This window comes from Labrus bergylta, chromosome 8 (genome assembly GCF_963930695.1).
Source record: "Labrus bergylta chromosome 8, fLabBer1.1, whole genome shotgun sequence".
Taxonomy (NCBI): domain Eukaryota; kingdom Metazoa; phylum Chordata; class Actinopteri; order Labriformes; family Labridae; genus Labrus; species Labrus bergylta.
In genome coordinates, this window is record NC_089202.1 from 14,336,268 (window position 1) to 14,357,461 (window position 21,194).

A 21,194-nucleotide genomic window follows, 5' to 3' on the forward strand; every position below is an offset into this window, starting at 1 on the left:
CAAAGGTTGCTGTTTATGCTGATGTTTTCTTTATTAAATACATAGCCAGACAAAGTTGTGTATATCAGAATCAGAAATACTTTATTCATCCTCGGTGGAAAATCAATCACTGTCACTGTCTGTTTCATGAAAATACAACAAGATACAGAATTGAGGTTTGAGACTTTCGATAGAGGATTACATCATCTTAAAGTGAGCGAGAGAGAGCTGATAATTCAAAGAAGCTTCCATTCAAAATATCAAAGCTTTCTAAATGATGTTGGTTTACTCGCCCAACAACAAAAACAGACAATTAAAAAAACAAACAAGGATTTGCAATAAGGAAGGCTTTATTTTCATCAAATGCATCCAAGCATTCATGGGACATTTCAGAAGACATAACATTATCGTTTCTCTGATTTCACACCTGATTTGGGGTTTTTTTTCCACTCAAATAAAAGCCTCCATAAAACAGTGCCTGCTTAAATATAAAACATGACGTACTTTGGTAAATATGCTCAGTCTCTTCTATCTTTTCCTCACTGAGCCACTTTTCTTGTCTGATTTTTGCTTCTTCACATCTTTCTTTCCTTTGGACAGATTCTCGTAAACGTCCTCTGTGTTTCTGGAAATAGAAAAAGCTGATTAGTGCTTTCATCGGTCCTGTATTTATTAATAAAGCGGTCACCATTCATTAGACACAGCTTAGTTAGAAGTGATTCTCAGACACTGGAGAGGTTAATTAACGAGCCATCTGCATGAGAACAGTTTTAAACAGAGCAACCAACCATGAATCAATCACTCAAAGCTGGCAGACATCTATTCAGCCCTGCAAGTGGGCCAAAGTGGGTCAAAGTTCACAGTGTTTGAGGGCTGAATTGTCCAGTGTCCTGTTTGATCTCTGCTGACTACTTCATTTGAGTATTGCTCAGGTCGTACATGAGGGGTGTCCTGGCTCAAAGGTCACAAAAATGTATTCAAACAATAGACCAGAGATAGAGGTGGTCAAAATTAGGAGGCGCAGAAACCCTCAACTTTATTTATATAGAACATCACACACAACACAGTCGATCCAAAGTGCTGAACAGCCCAGATATCTAAATGTCTTTGTTATGTGTCATGTTTTCAGTGATTCAAAGACAGTTTGAAATCCCATTCAATCACTCTGAATGTAATTGTTATTACAGGAATGATAGAATCCAGCATTTTCTGGAGCTTGACCCGAACTAGAGACTATGACTCCTCTATAACAAAGCCTGTTTAAGACAGGACCGTCAGGCCTCTGGTACGCCTCTCTGTCTGTCAAAACAGTGGCAAAGCCTTTGTAACGCATCGGACGAAACAACAGGTGAGAACAAAGGTGAAGTGTATCAGCACCATGTGTGTGTAAAGCTCATGCTGTTTGTTGACATGTGATGCCTCTTTTGCCTCCACAGCGGCGATGAAAAATCACGCACCGGGACACCAATATGAAGGTTTTTATTGGTTGTAAAAATACTAAAGTGGAGAGACAGCAGCAGCTTTGTTACGGCGCTGTGGTGGATCCTCTGTGTAAAAAGGGTTTTATAATTCTGATCTGTGTGTATTCTGTTGTTATGAATGAGTCATAAATGTGTATTGAAGTGCCATAATAATTTACTGGAGTGCCGCTTTAACAACATAGAAATTATACATTTCCTCGTCTCTGCCTCAAGTTTCATGAAAACTCCTGCTGAGAAATGCTCTCAGAGATAAACGCTCAGATTGCCTCAGATGCCCTGATATCCTGAACTGTTTCATGCCAGCATAAGCACCTTAATGGTTTCAAAACATTGGGACAAAGGTCTGCAGTGGAAAATTAGCAAGCTGGCTTACACTGGCACTCATATTAACAGAAATGCTGATTAATGTGCTTTCCCCCCAAAATAAACAAAGCTATGCTGGATTTAGATTGAGAGAGGACACTTAGCAGAAGCAGTGCTACTGTAGTGTGTGTGACAACAGGCTCTTTTTTATGCACATTTCATGCCAATTTATCTAAAATGTTTATACATATATAAATATATATATATATATATATATATATATATATATATATATATATATATGTATTTAGGGATGAGAAAAAACGTTGAAATCCAGGCAATCTATACGGCCGTTATTGAGTAACTTCAGTCTGGACTATACTAAAAAAATTGAATTCTTAGAAATTGCGTCATGCTGATCCAGTTTTAGAGCTACCTGTAAAGAACAAGGTAGCAGTACAATCTGATACCATCATTCAATGTAGCAATAGCTCTGTGCTTCTTACAGTAATCAGATTTTATGCACAGGTTGGATTTAATTAATGGCCTTTAGCACCTTGAGGTCAAATCGGAACAGCAAACCGTGTTTTTTATATGAACATTATTTTATGACTCAATGAAATGGTAAATAATGTGTTATGGAACATTTGTTCATTGCAGTGTATTTTGGAGGTAAAAATCTAAATCATGAAACTTTCGTGGGGTCCATCTGTTACTTGAATGCATCCTCCCTCCACTAACACCTCCTTCTCTCTGACATGAGGCGAAAGACACTGACTAAGTCATATTTTCTAAAAAGAAAGTAGGGCGACAGTGTGAGGTTCAGAGGGGCGATGTGAATGTTTGAGAGACATCCAATTTGCACGCGCACACAGACACACACACACACACACATTTTGTGCCATACAGCCACACACACCGCCTCACTTACTTTGAGACCTTCCTGCTGGCTGGTTGGTGTTTGAGTTGCAGATTTCCATACTCTGTGTCAGCTTCCTGTGGAAGAGAGAAACAGAGATTTGTTCAGAGATGACTGGAGGATCTCTCGAACACAAAGCAGTCACATGGCTGGTGTTGTCTGTGTAAAAGGTTGTTTTCTTTTGTCTCGGGGTCAACGTTCACCAGTGATAACATATCATTCTGTTAGCATTCAATAGGGTTAAATCTGGTGTTCAAATCAGCAATCAAAAGTGCAAAGGCCTATTGACACACATATCTCTATTTAGTTTGCTGTAAACGCTCCTGTCTTCCTTGTATTTATCTGTACTTCAGCCAAAAAAAACTCTTATCAGTGGTGTATTCAGTAGTCTGTCTTGGTGTTATTCCTGGATTTTCTGTGTTTGTTGCTCACCATGTAAGCACAGTCTTTGGCCTTGGTGGTCTGAATGTACTGAGAAACAGCCAGATAGATGAACTTGTACTGAGCTTCTGTCTGCACCATGCCAGAGCGCTGCTCTCGCACCATCTGGATGTATTTGGGGATGTCAATGTCACAGTCTAGACCTGCAGAGGGAAGTCAGATAAGAACATATTGGATGGAGGCAGCATGGGAAAAATCTAATCGTGTAGCTGTATTTGTAACGGTTGTGTTTTGTAGTCAATATAAACTGGTATTTAAAAAAAAATGTTTTACCAATAGTGTCAATGGTCTCGATGATCATGTCAATCACCAAGATGGTGCCTGTTCGACCAATCCCAGCGCTGTAAACATTTACAGAGCAAACACAGTTAGTAACTCTTTTAGTTTTACTCTTCTAGTAACTCTTACAGCACTAAAGGTACTTGTACAACTTCCAGTTTACCACACTCATGTTTACCAGGTACAGTGTTAAATTAATAAAAAAATGTTCTGATACTGTTCTGGTGGACAAAACATTACATCATGCTGCATAAGATGAGAAACAAGAAAAAAGAATATATATATATAGAAGAATATATCACTCTGCTTATCATTGTGACATATGAAACTTGTGAAGTTGGGTTGTAAGTAAATGTTTTCCCACTTTAAGGGGTCAAATGTCAAATGTCACAACAGTTGTGTTAAGAGGAACCCTGAGAGATCATGTTAGTGAGATTGAGACTTTGTTGTGAACATGCTAACATACCAAAAACACTTACACGAGCGTCATCAACAAACAGCACGCGGCCTCAGTATCCCTCACATCACACGGGCAAAATTCCAAATGGATAACCCGTCAGTTGACTTTAAAGCTTTTGTTCAGCTACTACTAATCTTAATCCTGAAAATATGATCACCTTAATCTAAAACTTCTGAGTGTTACATCCTGAGTTTTGATTACCAAACCTGGCCTTGTTGTTATTTGGATCCAATGTCACACTAAAACAGATCTAAGAACACATACTCTGTTGTTTATTTTGAAGATTTATGATCCCTGAAACGTGATGTGAGCCACCATCTGGAAAACATTTTGTTAAACTGAGACCCCTCCCATCTTCAAATGAGATTTCACTTTAACTGAGAATATTTACTGTTTGGATTTGTCCGTGATGCATAGTGCGCTGGTATATTTGATCCTTTTTACGACATCTTTAGTGACTGATTAATCAGTATTATTTTTTCTAAAGAAGGGAATTATACCACCACACTATTATTATTATTATGTTTTTATATCATTATACTAGGCCTTCAGCCGTGTCTCATGAAAAATGTGTGCTCTAGCCTTGTGGTACCTGCAGTGGATGATCATGGGTCCAGCAGCGGGATATTCAGACTGTTTGGTGTTCACTTGAGTGAGGAAGCTGAGGACGCCACCCGGCTCCTGAGGGACGCCATGGTCAGGCCAGCTCATGTACTGATAGTGCCAAATGGTACGAGAATGTTTAGGCTGTGAAAAAAAAGGGAAAAAAACTATTCAGAAATGTAATAATGTAGACAATCCTGCTTAAAGTTCAACCTAACAGGGCTGCAGAAGCAAACCTTGTCCAAAGAAGCCATCTCCAGAACTCGGACTTTGTAATCTGCAGCTTCCCTCTCTGACTGACACTTCACCACGTATGGACCAAACTCGTTGGAGCAGTCAGGGTCGGGCCAGTACGGCACACATTTATTCTGAAATCAAGTCAAAAATAAATCAAGTTATTACAAACGTAATCTGCTGAGTTCACTTCATGTACACGTTCAAAGCTTTTCATCTTTATGTTGCTCTGAAAATATTCCTTTGTGTCTTATTGCACTGTTTAGGGGAACTCATCAAGGTGTTTGTCACAATGGGAATACATTGAGCTTACTGAACTCCACCTAACTTTATAACTATGTCAACTCTAAAGGTCAGAAAGACACGGCATCTCAGGTCCTCTGGCAGGTTACATCAGATGTGGTAAAAGTATTCAGATCTGTATTTGAATTTAATTTTTAAAAAATCAATACTACACAGTGAAAATACTCACATTCAAACTCACATCATTGAATTCGTTTGCATAATGCTTTAATGTGAATAATAATGTTTGTTCAAGGTAGCTCTTCTTCTCATTATGCTGTCAGGTGATTTAATCTACCACTAAACCTTCTGGTAGACCTTTATATGTTTGTCCTCGTCCAAAAAAAACTTCATTAAGCTTTGTTATAATTCATTTTACAGCTGATCCAAGAAGGGTTATTGTTCTATATTTCTATGAGAGGTGCGAGAGTTTTCACTACTTTGAAAGGGACACTACATCTTTAATCTTATCACACACATTTACAACACAAATCCCCAAATGTGGAAAGACACGGTTTTCACTGAACAGGAAAAGGTGTGAACATTTGAAATCTGCTAGCAAACAAAAACTACAGATGTAAAAACAAACTTAGTGGAGTATAAAGTTGAATATCTCCTTCTGAGATGTTAGTAGTGTGTAGTAGTGAAATGAAGCAGTTTGAAGTCGTGTACAACACTGACTCTAGTATAGAACAATAATCTAAAACGTGAACTTACGTCATATTCTGGTCTAAAAGGTTGAAAGTTAATATTTATGTTATCACCTTTTCATCATTTACATCCTCTAAACACTGAGACATAAAAGCTCACTGCTGTGCAGGTCTGTAATCAGACTCTTGTGTTGCAATTATTCAAATGAACCACTGTGGGTCTGAGGCCTTGGAAACCTTTCAGAGAAGAAGGACTTTAATGTCATCTCTGAGTGTGATATTTACTGTGCACCTGAATCAAATACTACAGGGAACTACAGGCCAGACTCTCCAATAAAATGACAAACACTGTGTGACCCTTCAAAGAGGGAAGTTATCTCTTGTTGAAATGTCATTAAAGGTGCAGAGAAATAACTTCAATACTTAGAGATATGAAGATGTGCTTAATATCCAAATCTGCTGTCATGAGTGTTTTGGTACTGACCCGGCCTTTCTCCACCTCTCTGGTTGTCATGACAATCACCCTCGTGTTCTCCTGCCAAACCATCTTCCAGAAATCGTTGACAGTTGTTGCAAGGCATCCCTGGGTGGCAATGTACATTTTCGGAACTGCAGCCTCCCACAGGGTGTTCTACAAACACACAACAATGACAGCGAGTTTTGTTTAATGTACTGATATCATTTTGTGACACTATGAAGTCGGGGACTCTGGATACTTACTTTCACGTAGTTGGCATTAATGTAATCCGAACCTACGACATCAGGATCAGTGTCCTGCAGGGCCACCCTGGTGTCATTGACTGGAGGAAACCAGAAGACGGAGGGAGGAAACCGTGGGTAAGATGCAGAACAAAAACGTTTGGTTAACGTCAGTGCAATAAAAACTTGAATATACTCATAGGATTTGGTTAACTTAGATAATAGTGGTACTGAGAAAATGAAAAACTCACAGGGAAGAATATTCTTGTATCTGTTTTTGCTTTTATTTTCAGGCCTCTGGCCCTCCTCTCGGCTCTTTTTCACCTTCGCCTCCAACTTTTGAAGAGCCTGGTGGGAGAAAGAGACATCGGTGTTATATATTCTGTTTCTACATATTCTCTGCACTGATATTACACTCTGATTTTATCCTCTAATTCAAACAGAATCTGTTGCTGTTCGAGAAAGTATTACATAAGTCAATCCAACTGTAACGTTGTAGTCTGAATAGCACGCCATGACAAGGAGAGGGTAATTTTTTTTATATTGATGAATTAATTCATTTAATCAAAACCTCATAACAGATTAAAAGTGTTCAGAGGTTCTAAATTATGTTTTTAATGATCAGTCTGGAGATTGTTCGTTGCAGCAGGTGCAGAAAACCTTGAAGCATTTCTTCCCAATGCAGTGCAGATTTTGGAAATGAATTGCACAACGTCCAGAGAACGGAGGTCTTGGTTTCCATCCTTCAAGATTACGAGAGAGGATAAGTAGGTGGGAATTTTTCCCAGAGGGCCTTAGTGATTAAGAAAATACTAGTGACTGAGATGGCATGTGCTGAAAAGCAAGCCAAAATAGTTACAATACCAACAACTTTAAAATAACTTAATCTAACATAAAGCATGTGCATGAAAACCCCAGTTTGTATTGAGCTTCAGTTCGCTTCAAGCTGTCTTGTGTATGAAGACTATGAATTGGAATTTGTAATAAAAAAAATTCAGATGTCAAGATTTTATAGATTTAAAACATTTTATAAATAGTTTTTCTCTTTATCCCCACAGCAGTGTGTACTTTTGTGTATGTCTTTGCACATACTCATGCTTACTTTCTTTGCTTTTTATATTGAGTATGTCCCCGTTGTTGTCATGTTTATAACTTTAATTTTGTTTTCCATTTTAAGCACATTTGAGTTAACTTGTCATTAAATGTGCAATCTGAAAATACATTTTCTTTGCCATTTTTAAGCCAAACAACCTGCAACTGATTTTAATTAAATGTCCCATTTCCTCTCAGTGAAAGTGTTTTTTAGTTTGCATGATGAGAGGTTGAGTTAATATGGTCAGCTTGAACCCACACCGCTTTAAAGCCTGCTTAGAAACATTATGTAATACCGCCTTGTGACATTTAGCGTATTCCCCCACCACAAGATGATAGTATTTATCACTCTAGTTGTTTTTTTTCTATCACTGTGAAGAGTTTAAAGGCTTATAAATGTTTGTAGTTTCTTAGTAACGAGATGATTAATGTATTACAGAGGTTCTTATACCACAAATCAAGCATCATGGTAAGAAGCAGTTGTATTAAAAATATTCAAGGCTGTTGACTCAAATCTTACGTCAAACTCTTCCCAGAAGCCCGCCTTGTTCTTCTCTCCCTCGCCCTCCTTCAGCTGCTGTGCAGTCTCATCCAGCTGTCTCACTCTGCTGTCGATGTCTGCTGCGTTCACTCTGGTGGAGTAATACGGCTGCAAGGAAGACAGAAACAAAGAGATCAAAAGTAGATAAATATTATAATATTATAACAGAGGTGAAATAATACAACCATGAATATAATGCACAACATTATCATGTCCACGTTAATAGACACTCAGAGGTGTTATATTTCCTATCTGTGTGCTGTGCATCTTACCTTTTAAAATAACCCACAAAGAGAGTTTTTATTTCATTTACAGCTTACTGACATTCACTTTGTTGACTTTGTGCAATGAAATGACATCTGAATTAATCCGTCACATCACATAAAATCCAGCTCACCTGTCTTAAATACACCCAGTTCCCCGACATCTCCTCGATGCCTTGGCGTCTGTAAAAGTCCACCAAGTCTGTCAGCGTGTCAAACATCTCTGAACATCCCACTGTGTACCTGTCGTTCTGGACACACACAAAACATACAACATATCACACAAAACATACAACATATCACACAAAACATACAACATATCACACAAAAAATACAACATATCACTGAGGTATATTTTCTGATGAGGATACAGAAAAAGTATTGAAAAGAAAAACTAAAAAATGACCATGCCACAAAATTCAAACAAGAGTAATTTGATTAAAAAAAAGGGATAAGCAAGGTATTTGTTAAGTGAAGCCCCTTTAATGTAAATGGGAATAAATCTTTGTAATTAATTTATTGAAATATTTTTGTTAAAGAAAACAGCATGATAGCTCCAAAAATGTTCATTCGTGAATAACATAAACAAACACACACAATTAAAAAAACCGACGGAGTTATATTACCTGTATGTATGTAGGAAAAAGGTCATTTTTTTGTGGTGGAAATTTTCAAGAACTTATATCGAAGAAATAACGCTTTGTGGGCCACAAGATTAATTTCCTGCATGCAACAGGTGTGACTGTAAATGTATATATCTTCTCATAGATTTAGTCGCGACTGCCGTGAACAGACTCTGAAGGGAGAGCAGAGTACGGAAATTTCACCTGATCTTTGCCACGTGTTCATGAAAAGGCCTTTGTAACCGTTCCAGTAATCTCACATTAATCTTCTGCACAAAAACAATGGCTCACATTTAAATGAGGCCTGAGCGCTGTTTTCTATGAGGTGAACCACTGCTAAAAATAAAAAATGCAAAGACTGTGATGATATCTATGAAAATGAGAGGTGCTGTTGAGCGGGGGTTGATGAACACGTCATAACGTCAGAAGATGATTATTATGGTTTCAGGTCTTTTGTAGTTAGGGTTTTGTACCTGATGGGCATGTGAACATGTTTTAACATTAATTAACAATAGCAGAGCTGCAACTGCTTTTATTGAATAAATCAGGGGACGTGAAAATTAATCAAAGAGCTGATTCTATACTCTGAAAGCAAAGAACTAATCAGATACAAAGCACTCATTTCATGCACATATGTAAATGGTAAATGGACTTGAGCTTATATAGCGCTTTTCTAGTCTTCCGACTACTCAAAGCGCTTTTACACCGCCTGTCACACCCACCCATTCACACACTGATGGTAGTGATCGCGATGTAGTATCATCCATCAGAAGTAACTAATCCCATTCATACACCACCACTGAAGCAGCGGGAGCAACACAGCCGCCCCTATATGTATCTTGCACTCTACACAAATGCAGAGTAACACACTGAAACAAGTAAAAGCCCCACCTGACACATGATCTTGATGTGGGAGACCCTCTTTCCTCCACTTTTGCTCTTCTCATCTGTCAGAACCGACAGAACAAAGTCTCCAGGTTTGGACAGCGACTCTCGGACAAGAAATGTCCCCGAATCATCTCGAGCACTGAGCAGTTTCTCTGCATTGGGCCCGGACAGGTGACCGTGGTACCACCTGAGACACAGAAGCAAGAAGGTATACGGGTTAGTTCTAAAGACAGTCTTGCCCTGAGGTTATGTCGAATGCTGAGAATATTAGAACTTCATGAATCTTATGGAACGATAATTCAGACTTAAACAGAAAAATATTCTATCGTTTCATCTTTGCTTATTATTCATGTTTTAAATCATATTTTTGTTTGATCGTTTAGGTAAATTTACAACGGAGGATCAGGGCCATGTTAAAAAAATAATAATAATTAAAATCGGAAATTTACGAGATTAAAGTCGTAAATTAGAACTCTTAAAGTCTTTAAAGAATAAAGTCGTTATTTTAGTCTAGATCAGAAGAGTAGCAGCATCCTGTTCTCAAATGACAAACATGGAGCATCTTGTCCTAAAGGTTTCACTAATAAGGAAATAGGCTACTTCCTTGTGTAGTTGGTAAAAACAGTTATTTCAAGAGAAGTTTTCACTTCAACTTGCAAGACCTTGTTTATCTGTAAAATGATGAACAGGACACAAACTGTCTCTGCACATGAGACACTTTAACAAGGCAGACCGATAACAGACACAAATAGTTGTGTTGGGGCTTTACTTATGCATATATGAAACTACAAATGCTTTTGGCACATAATTATCTTCACATTGTCATAAAATATCAGCACCATGAAAAGATACTGCAAGAAACTGTGGCTTTTCCGAAGAAAGAACCACACTGACTTGGAGGAAGTTGTCTGCAGAGGAAAGTACAGAGTTCAACTTTCATTCATTTAATTGTCACGCAGGCTGGTCTCGAACTCGTTCATTTAATAATTTAATCCTCCATCGTATAAATTAATGCAGGTGTCAAAAGAAAAAGGTGTCTTTTTTTTTTTTTCTTGTGATGTCATCAGTCTGTGTGCGGCTGTGACACATTAAATTTTATGTAGCAGAGTCTGAATTATGAACATGTGTCTATAAAAACTTTAAAGGCAACAAAACTGTGAAACTATTAAAAGGACTCTTCAGAGAAAACAGCCGGCCTTTTTAAAATCTATTTTTAAACTCTTGATGAATGTCCTTTACATGTCCAAACTCTTTTTTCTTAATTCATTTATTAATGAATTGACTTTGACGACAGCTTGACCAGATTACTGTCAGAGCTCTGAGCGACTGTATCAGCTCATTAAAGATGAACGGTTGCTGACACTCCCTGATGTGGTCGCACTGGACTGTTGTGTGAACGGTTCTCTGAGTAGAAATAGAAAGCCACGACAGAATTAGGCACGTTAGGTGAAGGGTTTAAAATAGCATGTTCAGAAGTTGCTGTTACACACAGATGATATTTCTATTCGCTGTCAAACCGTATTTGTGTGTGTTTGTGTTTGTGGAACGTGTGTGACTTGGTGAATGCAGCCTGTGATCGGGTTGACTTAATTTTAGGCACAGTTCTCGATTTCTTCTGCTGAACTTCCTGCTTTGCGGTTGGAAAATTTCTGATGACAGATTTCGTGGCTGAAAAGGACAAAGTATTTATAGACTGCCCCCCAACCCCCCCGCCCCCCCCTCCCCGTGCACCATCCACAGACACCCCCCTGCACCACCTCCCCCACCCCACACTGCTCTAGTTAAGCCTTCTGCACACGCTTTACTACTTTTTTTTTCTCAGTTTTTTGGTTTACTTACTTGTCAAATCACAGTTTATGCTTTTATAGCAATGTGTAAACTGTGTGTAATATATTTAGAGCAACTGATATTGTGCACCACATGATGGTTTTTCAATAGCATCGGGTTACTTAAAACAAGAGAAAAACAGAAAAAGGTCGTTTCTGTGCACAATTGCAGAAGTTTGCAAGCAGTATGTGCAGAGGAAAAACTGTGCAGGAAAAACTGCAAAGTATTTTAAGTATTTAAACATGTTTAAGAGAACAATTCAACCATGCATAAGATAAACTAAATAATAATGCTGTCAGTATGGGAGGCTATATGTGAATTCATTTGTGACACAATGGCAACCAGATAATGACCTGAGAATATTCCTGAGAAGTGATGAGCTCTCAGAAACTTAAGAACAAATGCAAACCCAGGGTGACCTGGTGAGGTGTTGATTATAAAACTGTGAGATGACGGTGAGATTAGGGTGTGATGAGGAAGACAGTAAGTGAGCAAGAACATGATAGAGTGTGCAATAGAGGAAGATGAGAAGGGTCTGGCCATTGCTTTCAAAAGTGTCAAAACTTAAAGTTTCCAACCGCAGAAACAAAAGGGAAGTTAAACAACTGACAGAGAGAGAAGGACGAGGGGGGGCAGAGGGTAGCGCTTCAAGCTACAAGTTACACACACACACACACACACACACACACACACACACACACACACACACACACACACACACACACACACACACACACACACACACACACACACACACACACACACACACACACACACACACACACACACACACACTAGAAAAGTAGTGTCCTTAATAACGTTGATTACTCACTATAGGTAAGACATTAACCTACTTTTAGCAGCCTACAGTGGCACAGTGCATTAACAACATAACACCACCTACAGCTGCAGTGTGAGATGCGCAATGTGAGAAACTTAGAATAAAACGTCAACATCACAGGGTCATTAAAAACCTGCTGTAGGCAAACAGAAAATAGATTTATTTGATCAGATTAGCCTTTGATGTTGAGGACGCTGCATGTGGACACAGATGTAAAGATACACTAAAATAGAACTATATAGCGACCACACAGCTGTTTTTAGCAAACAGATGCTGCAAGATACAGAGAGCTCAGACGGGTTTTCAAGCTACAGTAAATCTAGATGAAAGAGCAAACTCTTATAAATAACAGTGTTGTTCAACGAGACGTATCACGATTAAATACATTTCAAAATCAACTACATTTGGCATATGTTTAGTCACAAGTCCGGTACTGAAATATTTTATTAATAGAGTAATTACCATAAAAACCCAAAATGTTTAGGAATTGGAATATAAACTAACAGCAGTAATATTTTACATGCTACAAAATCTTCTAATAAAATTCCTTTTTGTTTTAAAGGGTTGAATGTACAATATTGATTTCCACCGTGACCATTAATTACAGCTGACAGACAGCCAGTAGAGAAAATGTCCTGAGGTAAAAAGGATCCATACTTCCCCTGAGGATTAGAAGGGGAGTACTGTAAATGAATGAAAGAAGCAGGTTCTCACATTAAATATTGAAACGCTGCTGTTTCCTTTTTCTGGAAATGACTTGTGAAACCTTTTGGCAATTTGACAGTCACTCTGCAGAGAAGATGTGCAAACTAAGACAGCAGAATGTTGTTTTTTGTTTTTAGCCCATATTATTCAGCTGAAGAGAGAAAGTTTCTCTGTACTCCTAAATCTGGATTTAACATGTGCATGAACGAGCTTAAATTAGGGATTTCAGAAGTACTTTGGAGATGCATTTTACAAATGTGCAGCTAATGATACTGACCTTCTCCAGATAAGTAGGAGATCTCTTTTTAAGCAGCTAAATCACTGAAATGTGTTCTATTTTAGTATTTGTGGATCATTTTGGATTAAAATGAGAACCTACAAGTTTCGGTAATTTGACTTCTTTGTGGTAAATCCTGATCAGATACCTGTTATTTAAGTCTTACAACATGTCTGGAGGAGATCATGACTAAAAACAAAGGTCTGTAATGCAGCAGTAAAAGTAAAAATACATATACAGTAGTCTCATGAACTGGAAACCTCCAAGAAAACCACAGTTGTAAGCCCCGAGCTACAGCACCGATGCAGAGAGAAGAATGAAGCCTCGACAGTTGTGGGCTCTTTTTGTCTCGAATGTGGGTGTTTGTATTCACTGACTCACAATCTGACAGAGATGCTATTACACCAGAATTATTCAAAAGCAGCTTCAAATGAAAACACTCTCCCACCCCAGAGGAAAATGTTTCAACACGACAGAATATCAAACCTACAAATGGGACTAATTAACCCCAGGAAACTAAATGTAAGAGGAAATAGTGATCGTCAACTAGTCGACTGAAGTTCATTTAACCACCTAATAAAGTAGTGTTACATATAGTGTACGAGGAGGCGGCTCAGAGAAGTCAGAGGGGGGTTAAAAAGCAAGGGTGGAGGTAAGAGTGAACCCACCTTTCTGTGGTGGGGTCAGAGCAATTCAGCGGGTATTTGAGCTCGATGACGGTGCCATCTTTGTCCTGCAGAATGCCGTTCTCTGCCGTGTAGTACTCAACCAGCTCAGACAGGGTGGCAAACTTCTCCCCACCGTATAGGTCGTAGAAGTCTCCTGTGTTTTGGATGCGGATGTGGGTCACCAGCTCAGCCACCCTGAGGAGAAAAGCCAGCAGAGTCACTCGAACAGTCAAATTATCCCTGACAAAAACGTTCTGATGACAGTAAAGAGATTATCTCCATGTCTGGAGTTTGTAGTTACTAAAGTTATAACAACACAATAATGTTTCTTCAACCTTTCAGGCTTCAGACGCCAAGACACACAGATTGTTTTTCAACAGTTTTGGGACATGAGTCTGGTGAGTCTGGTCTTCAACTGAGCATTATTGAATCTTCTTAGATTCTGCAGCTGAACACCGACTATGCACTACAAAGTGTATTTTCTGTATTTGTCCGACACAAACATGTGAGCCTTCAGTATTTCACAGACTGCAATAAATACAGAAGCATTCTGTCTGGTTTTATCTGAGTTATGAAAGAGCTTTTCTCAACTAATTTGGTTTCCTCTAATAATTATGGACCAGGAAGTGCGATAATGTGCTATAAACTATAACCACGCAAGGAGAAAAAAATACAGGCTTAGGTAAAATATTAGTAAACGTATGATGAGTCATGATTCTTGCGGGTTTTCTGGGTTTGTATAATCTCAGAGAAAATGCCAGTATTGACACATACTTATTTGTAACAAAGCAAATTCATGACGTTAATGCAGATTTGAAAGTGCCCATGATGTTTTTGTCCTTTGGACATGTACAAGAACATGTAAGTGTTGTTTCACTGTGAGGGTCAATGACGATATCTTTTCTTTTTCTTTTACTTTTTGAGCTTTTAGTTACCAAAGATGTAACTACACGGCTACTTGAGAACAAAACATCAACACAGGAATAGTAATAATCGTTTTTTACTTTAAGTAGCTCTGTGGTGAACTGGCCTTGAAAATATATACGATACAATATGTCAGCAATAGATAAATAACTGAATTAATACAGACAGTGACTGTAACTGCTGAAGTACACATGCACAGTTACTTATTTAAACATTTAACTTTTTGTAGTAGACTGCTAAACTGGGAAAATTTAAGGACTGGGGACGAGGCTTAATGAATGAGCTCAGGCTTTGAATGCTGTTGTGTGTGGTAACGGTTTACTTGCTCCATACTTGTCTCTATACAAATAAACATGAAATACAGTAAGACATAACACGGAAAAAAATTCAGACGATTCAGTGAGTCCAATACGACATTTCATCTATTGAGTTCAAATTATGATATTTTAAATTATTAGCAAATACTTGATGATTCTGAAAATATTTGTATTTCTTTGTATTCCCTCAGATTGTGAATAACAACCCATATATGTTTTTGTGCTAGATAAATAAAGCATCATCAAATGTATCTGGAGCAATAAGACATTTCTACATTCAAGATCATAACCACAAGGTGCAGTGGAAAGTTTGATCGCCGTCTCTCTCAAGTTGTGGAAACGTTTTGTGAGAAATCAGTTAAAGATTAAAGGCAGATAATTAATTCAGGAGTTCTTATGAGGAAACAAAGAATACAATTCATTAAATTAGGTTGATTTATGAAAAATAAAACATTAAAGGTAGATTCCCAGTATTTGCAGCAGGGTTTGCAGAGTGGAACAAGATGTCTTTTTTTTTGCCATGTATCTTCTGCATTAAGATTTATTAGTAAAAGGAGACGTGCGGATTGGCTTAGAGCACAATTGAAAAGGAATAACAATTTTGATTTCTTCTCAGCAGGTTGGTTAGGACAGGTAAAGATAGTTTTGCAGACATAATCACCTGACAGACAGTGAGAAATCTCCCACACTTTTCTTGCTGGGTCGAGCTAAAAAGCTGCCATGTATGCCTCGGTTCTTGAGCATTTCCTCGGCCTGCAGGCCTGTGATGTCTCTGTGGAACCACCTGCAGTGACACACATGTACAGAGTCAAAAAAATAACCAACAGACGAGACTCGTGTCAGAGAAAGAATAGCACATACACATTTATGAACACTGTTGTGCGAGCTGGAACACAACACATGCAAAGATATTTGATGGACAAAATACAAAAAAAAAAAAAAGGAAATAAAGTACTTTTTGCAGAAACTTAACTGTAGTATTTTTAGTAGCGACTTGTTATTAAGTTAATTTCCAGAGGCACGTCCAATCAGAGTGTTTTCAATTCATCATCCAGTCTACTAACAACTGATTCTTATATCTCACTCATTATATTCTAGTGAAATAGTTGTTAATAAAAGACTACCTTTCCATCTCTCTGAATTCTTCTGTGTTTTTTTAAACCGTAAAGCGTCTCTTTTAACTCATCACTCTGGTGTTTTTTAAGTTGTTGCATTTCATATGGGTTAGTATCACTGATATTCAAAAAAATATTCAAAACAGTCTATTTCTTTAACTATGAAGTCTGCATCCTTTACTGTGCAGGTTTATGAGCAATGAAAGTTTTGATCAAAGCCTAGAAAAAACTTGAATCACAAAAGAAGTGTAGAAACCTTCATTTTAAGAGCGTGATCGACACCATTACCACAGGGCCACGGACGGCGCACGAGTCAGAAATCAATTCCACAGAAACCTCACACATATTAGATATTTTTACAACTATAATACGTATAAAAAAGTAAATTAATCTTTTCATCAACAACTTTGAGCTAAAGTTTTCCTAATATACTCTTACAAATGAGTTACTGTGACATGGCACCATTAGTTCAGACTGAGTATCTACTATGTTATCTGTTCCTGGAGCTTTTATCATTTCATATGCAATTAGAATAAGTGTGCTATGGTCAAGCTCGGCTCACAGCCCCCCCACCCCCCCCAAAAAAAGTTTTTTTCCTTAAATTTCAATGATACAAAATGTAAATATTCATCACCCAAATGTAGAAGATGGATATATCTCTTTTCAGTTTCCATGTTACACAGCCTTCAACTTTTAAATGTGATATTTAATAAATCTGTTATAAATGTCTCAACTTGTTGACAATGAATCTGAATAGATTTGTCTCGCAGTATTAGGGTTAGATAATGCAACATAAAGCTTGAACTGTTCCAAAATACATCTTTATAGGCAGTTAACCATACTTTTTTTCAATAATTAGTTTGAGGTTGAAGAAGCGATGTGCTTCTCTTTCTACTTCTGCTTGCCGCACAAGAGATTGTATACAATGGATGCTCGTGCTCATTCAAAGGATGAAGGACAGACTGGAGCTTGATCAACATAACACTTAAACATCATTTATGACACGTTTTCTTTACGCAAACAGACAAAAAGGGGGCACATCAGAAATCACATGATAAGAGGAACAGAGCAGGACGAGTCGACAGCTGGGGAAAGAAAGAGAAGGAGGAATGGAAACAGAGAAGTTGTCATCACGCCTTGCAGAAAGAACACAAGAGTTGACTAATGGAGCATGAAGCTGTCCGGTGGGGGGCTTGACTCACCGAACCATGTTGTCTCTTCACTTCTTCTGGGACCAAGAGAAGGAGAGTGATCGGTAAGTGTCACTTCTTCCTGCACATGTTCACACTCAGAGGCATAAGTACAGTATTTCTAGCTCTAGTTTTACAAAGAATCAGCCAGGTCCCAATTACTTCCTCACTTTACAACAGCATACTCGCTATGATACAACCAACTCGCTGTAATTTCAGCTTTTCCTCTTTTGTACACAAGCTTTACCTCTGACACTCACATATATTCATCTGATACAAAATCCTTCAGCTCTATCGCTGAACTAAAATCCACAAAACAACTGTCAAACTACCCGCTCTCAACCTCCCTCTCCTCCCTCCAACCAAATCTCTTTCTACCCAACCCCTCTCTGTCCCAATAGAAAAGCAGGCAAACACTTACTCTTCTCAGCTGCTTCTGGAAACAACTGACAGTCACCGAGATGCCTCACTTGTATACTCGTCTGCGCCTCCTCCCTCACTCGCTCTCCCCTTCCTTCCTTTTTATGTCTCCTTTCACAAAATAGTGAAAGCAAGACAGGAACCTAAATAGCTGACGGGGCCGGAATTCCTCAAACCGATAGACACTCAGTGTTTTTGTTTGTTTGAGAGACAACCTAAACAGAAACTCATCATATTAAAATGCAGAGTGTCTTTAAACTCTGGAGACTTGCTCTCGGATGCTCCAACGCATAGTTTTCTTTACAAACACTCAAACAATGAAGCAGCTCAGGTAGTTATAGTGGTTCCATGCAGCAGTAAATCATGAGCGAGAGAGTCTGTGCTGTAGTTCCACCATGTTTGAAGGAAGAAAAAAAATCAACAAATGTAAAAGCTTCATGAAAAAGCCCACACTGCCTTTGAGTCAGCTACATGTAAAGCTTTCCCCTCCGTCTGCCCACCTGTCTGCTACTATTGTTGTCTGTTTGCGCTTTACTTCCAGGTGTGTCTGAGTCTGTGTGTGTGTGTGTGTGTGTGTGTGTGTGTGTGTGTGTGTGTGTGTGTGTGTGTGCGTGCGTGTGTTTGGAGCGCAAAAAAAAAAAAGGTCAAAGTCACAGAGCACTTCCTTATTTGCACTTCAACCTTCCCCACTCTATATATATACATGTGTGTTTTTGTGTGGAATAGTGCTGCTCTCAGCTGGTAAACCATTAGCAACTGTGCACTCATTATCAAATTACTGAAGCAGAAAAGCTCAAACTGTGACGGAAGACTGGTCTGAAGCATAAATCTTTCAAATTGTGTAGAATTTTTCTAATGTTGCTATCAAAAGAAGTATTTAGAGTCTTGTTAAGAGGCACTTCATGCATCCAATTTCCTATAAAGAACACTCTGCAGAAACAGCATGTGAAGTCACATTTTAGAACCTTTGAAACAAACTGGGACAAATACATTTAACTTGCAAATTGTTTTCCTCCAAGTGGTATCAGTGTATCGATATGTTTTGAATTTATGAAAAATACAGTATGTCAGTATTGGTCCACTGCCAACATCATTTACTTCATTCAACTCTAAGAAGAGCAGTTTGACATTTTAAAGGTAAAAGGGAAAGTTGTTTTTAAAGCTAAGATTAAGTGGAAATCCTTACAAACATACAGCAGAGTGTAGCTCCAGCCAGCCTGTTCTCTCACACTCATGCATAGACAGACACACACACACACACACACATACACACACACACACACACACACACACACACACACACACACACTACTGCAGGTGTCATTTATCGTGGTTAACAGCCGCTACTGCAGTGTGCCATATACTCAACACTAACATGTTTAACAGTCGACTCTGGTTTTTCTTCTCTTCCATTTTACAACAAAGATGTTTCTTCTGGCTTTGCAAGCATTTCAATGTTGTGACACATCAGACATTTTGCAACGCACTGAATTGTGTCTGTTCAGATAGATGTGCTGTACATGCTCTGTACCTTTAAAACATGACAGTAATGGTGCCGACGGGGACTATACAAGCCTGTATGTGATGAGGGCGTCACAGACTGAACAGCCCCGGCTGTAGGAAAAGCCTTTAGAGTATACATGTTACGGGGTCCAGAATTTCTTGCTACGCACCGGAGAAGTGAAGAAATTAGTCAGTTAATCATCCCATTCACTGCTTCCTTCTTCTTACATGTTAGAATCTGCTTCTTCTCTCTTTTGTTTTTATCTGTCAAGTGATTTTCTGTCATTTTGAGGCCGTTTATGATTTGGGAAACTGTTTCGGTCGCACTTCTCTAAAATGTTATTCTGAGCATTTGGTTTTGTTAGGTGTTAACAGTGAGATGAGAATATTTACATTTTTTTTTCCATGCAGCTTCCTGGTAGTGAGACTCTTGAATCTTTCAAGTTGTATTAAGCTGCTGTGGACAACCGTAAAGCTACAGGGGTCTATGACCAAAACTGACTTGTCATGCCTGTTTCATGACATTATCACATTTTATTCCGCAAAGCATTTAAGTTTAGTGTTAAGAACCCAAAACATGATCAAAAACAATGTTAATATATATGGCACTATTGTAATATAAAAGTTTATGCTAAAATATTTTAGAAAACTCTAATATTAGGTTTATTTTATTTGTAGAACGATATATTGAATTATTAAATCTGCATCTGGATTCTCATTTAATCACAACTCCTGAGTTATTGCAAAGGTAGTTACACGCACAAACATTTACTATACTTTACACAACAGTGGATACTCACCCACAAGACATGGTCGGGCCCCTTGCAGTAGTGACTCAGTCTTGGCTCTTCTGCACTCGGATGCGAAGACTCCAAATGTGTCTTGTTGTTTATAAAGATGGTCAGTATGTTTCTTCTTCCAAATATCCACACTCACTCAGAGTCAGGTTACACTGACAGCCACTCCAGGTCTGCTCCCTTTGTTTTTTTTTGTTACTGTCGAAGTTCACTTGTGCTCAGCCTCACTCTGAATTAGCCTCTCTCTCTGTTGATAAGATATCAGGCTTCATTACCAGCACAGCCGATCCTCCCGCCCTGTAATTTACTACAATTTCCTTAATTGTCCAACTATCTACAGTAAAAAAATGTGCCTGTTCCTTCCTTCTTCTGCTTCTCGCCCTGATCTCCCTCTCACGACCTCTTCCATGTGCAAAGACTCTCCGGCTTTTCCATCCGGCCACGCAAAATCAACATTTGCATCAATGTTTACGATACCTCGTCTTTCAAGGTTTTCATGCAAAGCACATCACACTTTTTCATTTGAACAGATAGTTGCTGGACAGACATTTGCATCTACATAGTTATTCTATTCTTATCGAAAGAGAGGTATCTAATAAAAGAACATAAATATAACAAATGTAGGGGTTAGTGGATGGTTTGAGCCTGACACTCACAACCAACAATTCTTAAACCATTAAAGACTAGAAGAGAGATAAACACATTTACAAAAAAAAAATCTTTCTCCCCTACATCATTTAAACATGAATGAGGGAACATTTCCAAACACGCTAAGTTCCTCCCCTTCCCAAAGAATGAATGCAGAGGAGTGTTCAAGCTGTTCTGGCATTAAATGATGTTATGGATTATGTTGCACTTCTCATTGTCACATCA

The 21,194-nt window shown here is 38.4% G+C and overlaps 1 protein-coding gene across 4 annotated transcripts; it reads right to left on the bottom strand.

Moving 5' to 3' along the window:
- Nucleotides 1-55: 55 nt before the first annotated feature.
- ptpn6 (protein tyrosine phosphatase non-receptor type 6) lies at nucleotides 56-20,515 on the bottom strand. 4 transcript variants are annotated; one of them, XM_029280270.2, is made up of 16 exons: nucleotides 18,023-18,554; nucleotides 17,614-17,636; nucleotides 15,958-16,080; nucleotides 14,056-14,250; nucleotides 9,741-9,924; nucleotides 8,361-8,477; nucleotides 7,943-8,071; nucleotides 6,582-6,678; nucleotides 6,352-6,431; nucleotides 6,116-6,262; nucleotides 4,702-4,833; nucleotides 4,455-4,609; nucleotides 3,397-3,464; nucleotides 3,115-3,266; nucleotides 2,695-2,759; nucleotides 56-604 (listed from the first exon to the last, which is right to left on the bottom strand). In XM_029280270.2, the coding sequence occupies exons 2-16, from the start codon at nucleotides 17,619-17,621 to the stop codon at nucleotides 508-510; spliced, it is 1,749 nt and encodes a 582-aa protein (XP_029136103.1). In that variant the 5' UTR covers nucleotides 17,622-17,636; nucleotides 18,023-18,554; the 3' UTR covers nucleotides 56-507. The 4 variants fall into 4 exon arrangements, with proteins under 4 accessions (XP_029136103.1, XP_020504761.1, XP_020504760.1 ...); XM_020649105.3 differs by having other exon boundaries at nucleotides 17,614-17,639; XM_020649104.3 differs by having other exon boundaries at nucleotides 17,614-17,683.
- Nucleotides 20,516-21,194: the final 679 nt, after the last annotated feature.

Excerpts from the sequence above, each read along its gene's own strand:
- ptpn6 (XM_029280269.2), bottom strand. Across the intron at positions 8,072-8,360 it reads ACTGGGTGTATTTAAGACAG|CCGTATTACTCCACCAGAGT; the intron begins GTGAGCTGGATT and ends TCTTCCTTGCAG. Across the intron at positions 3,267-3,396 it reads CGAGACCATTGACACTATTG|GTCTAGACTGTGACATTGAC; the intron begins GTAAAACATTTT and ends TTCCCTCTGCAG.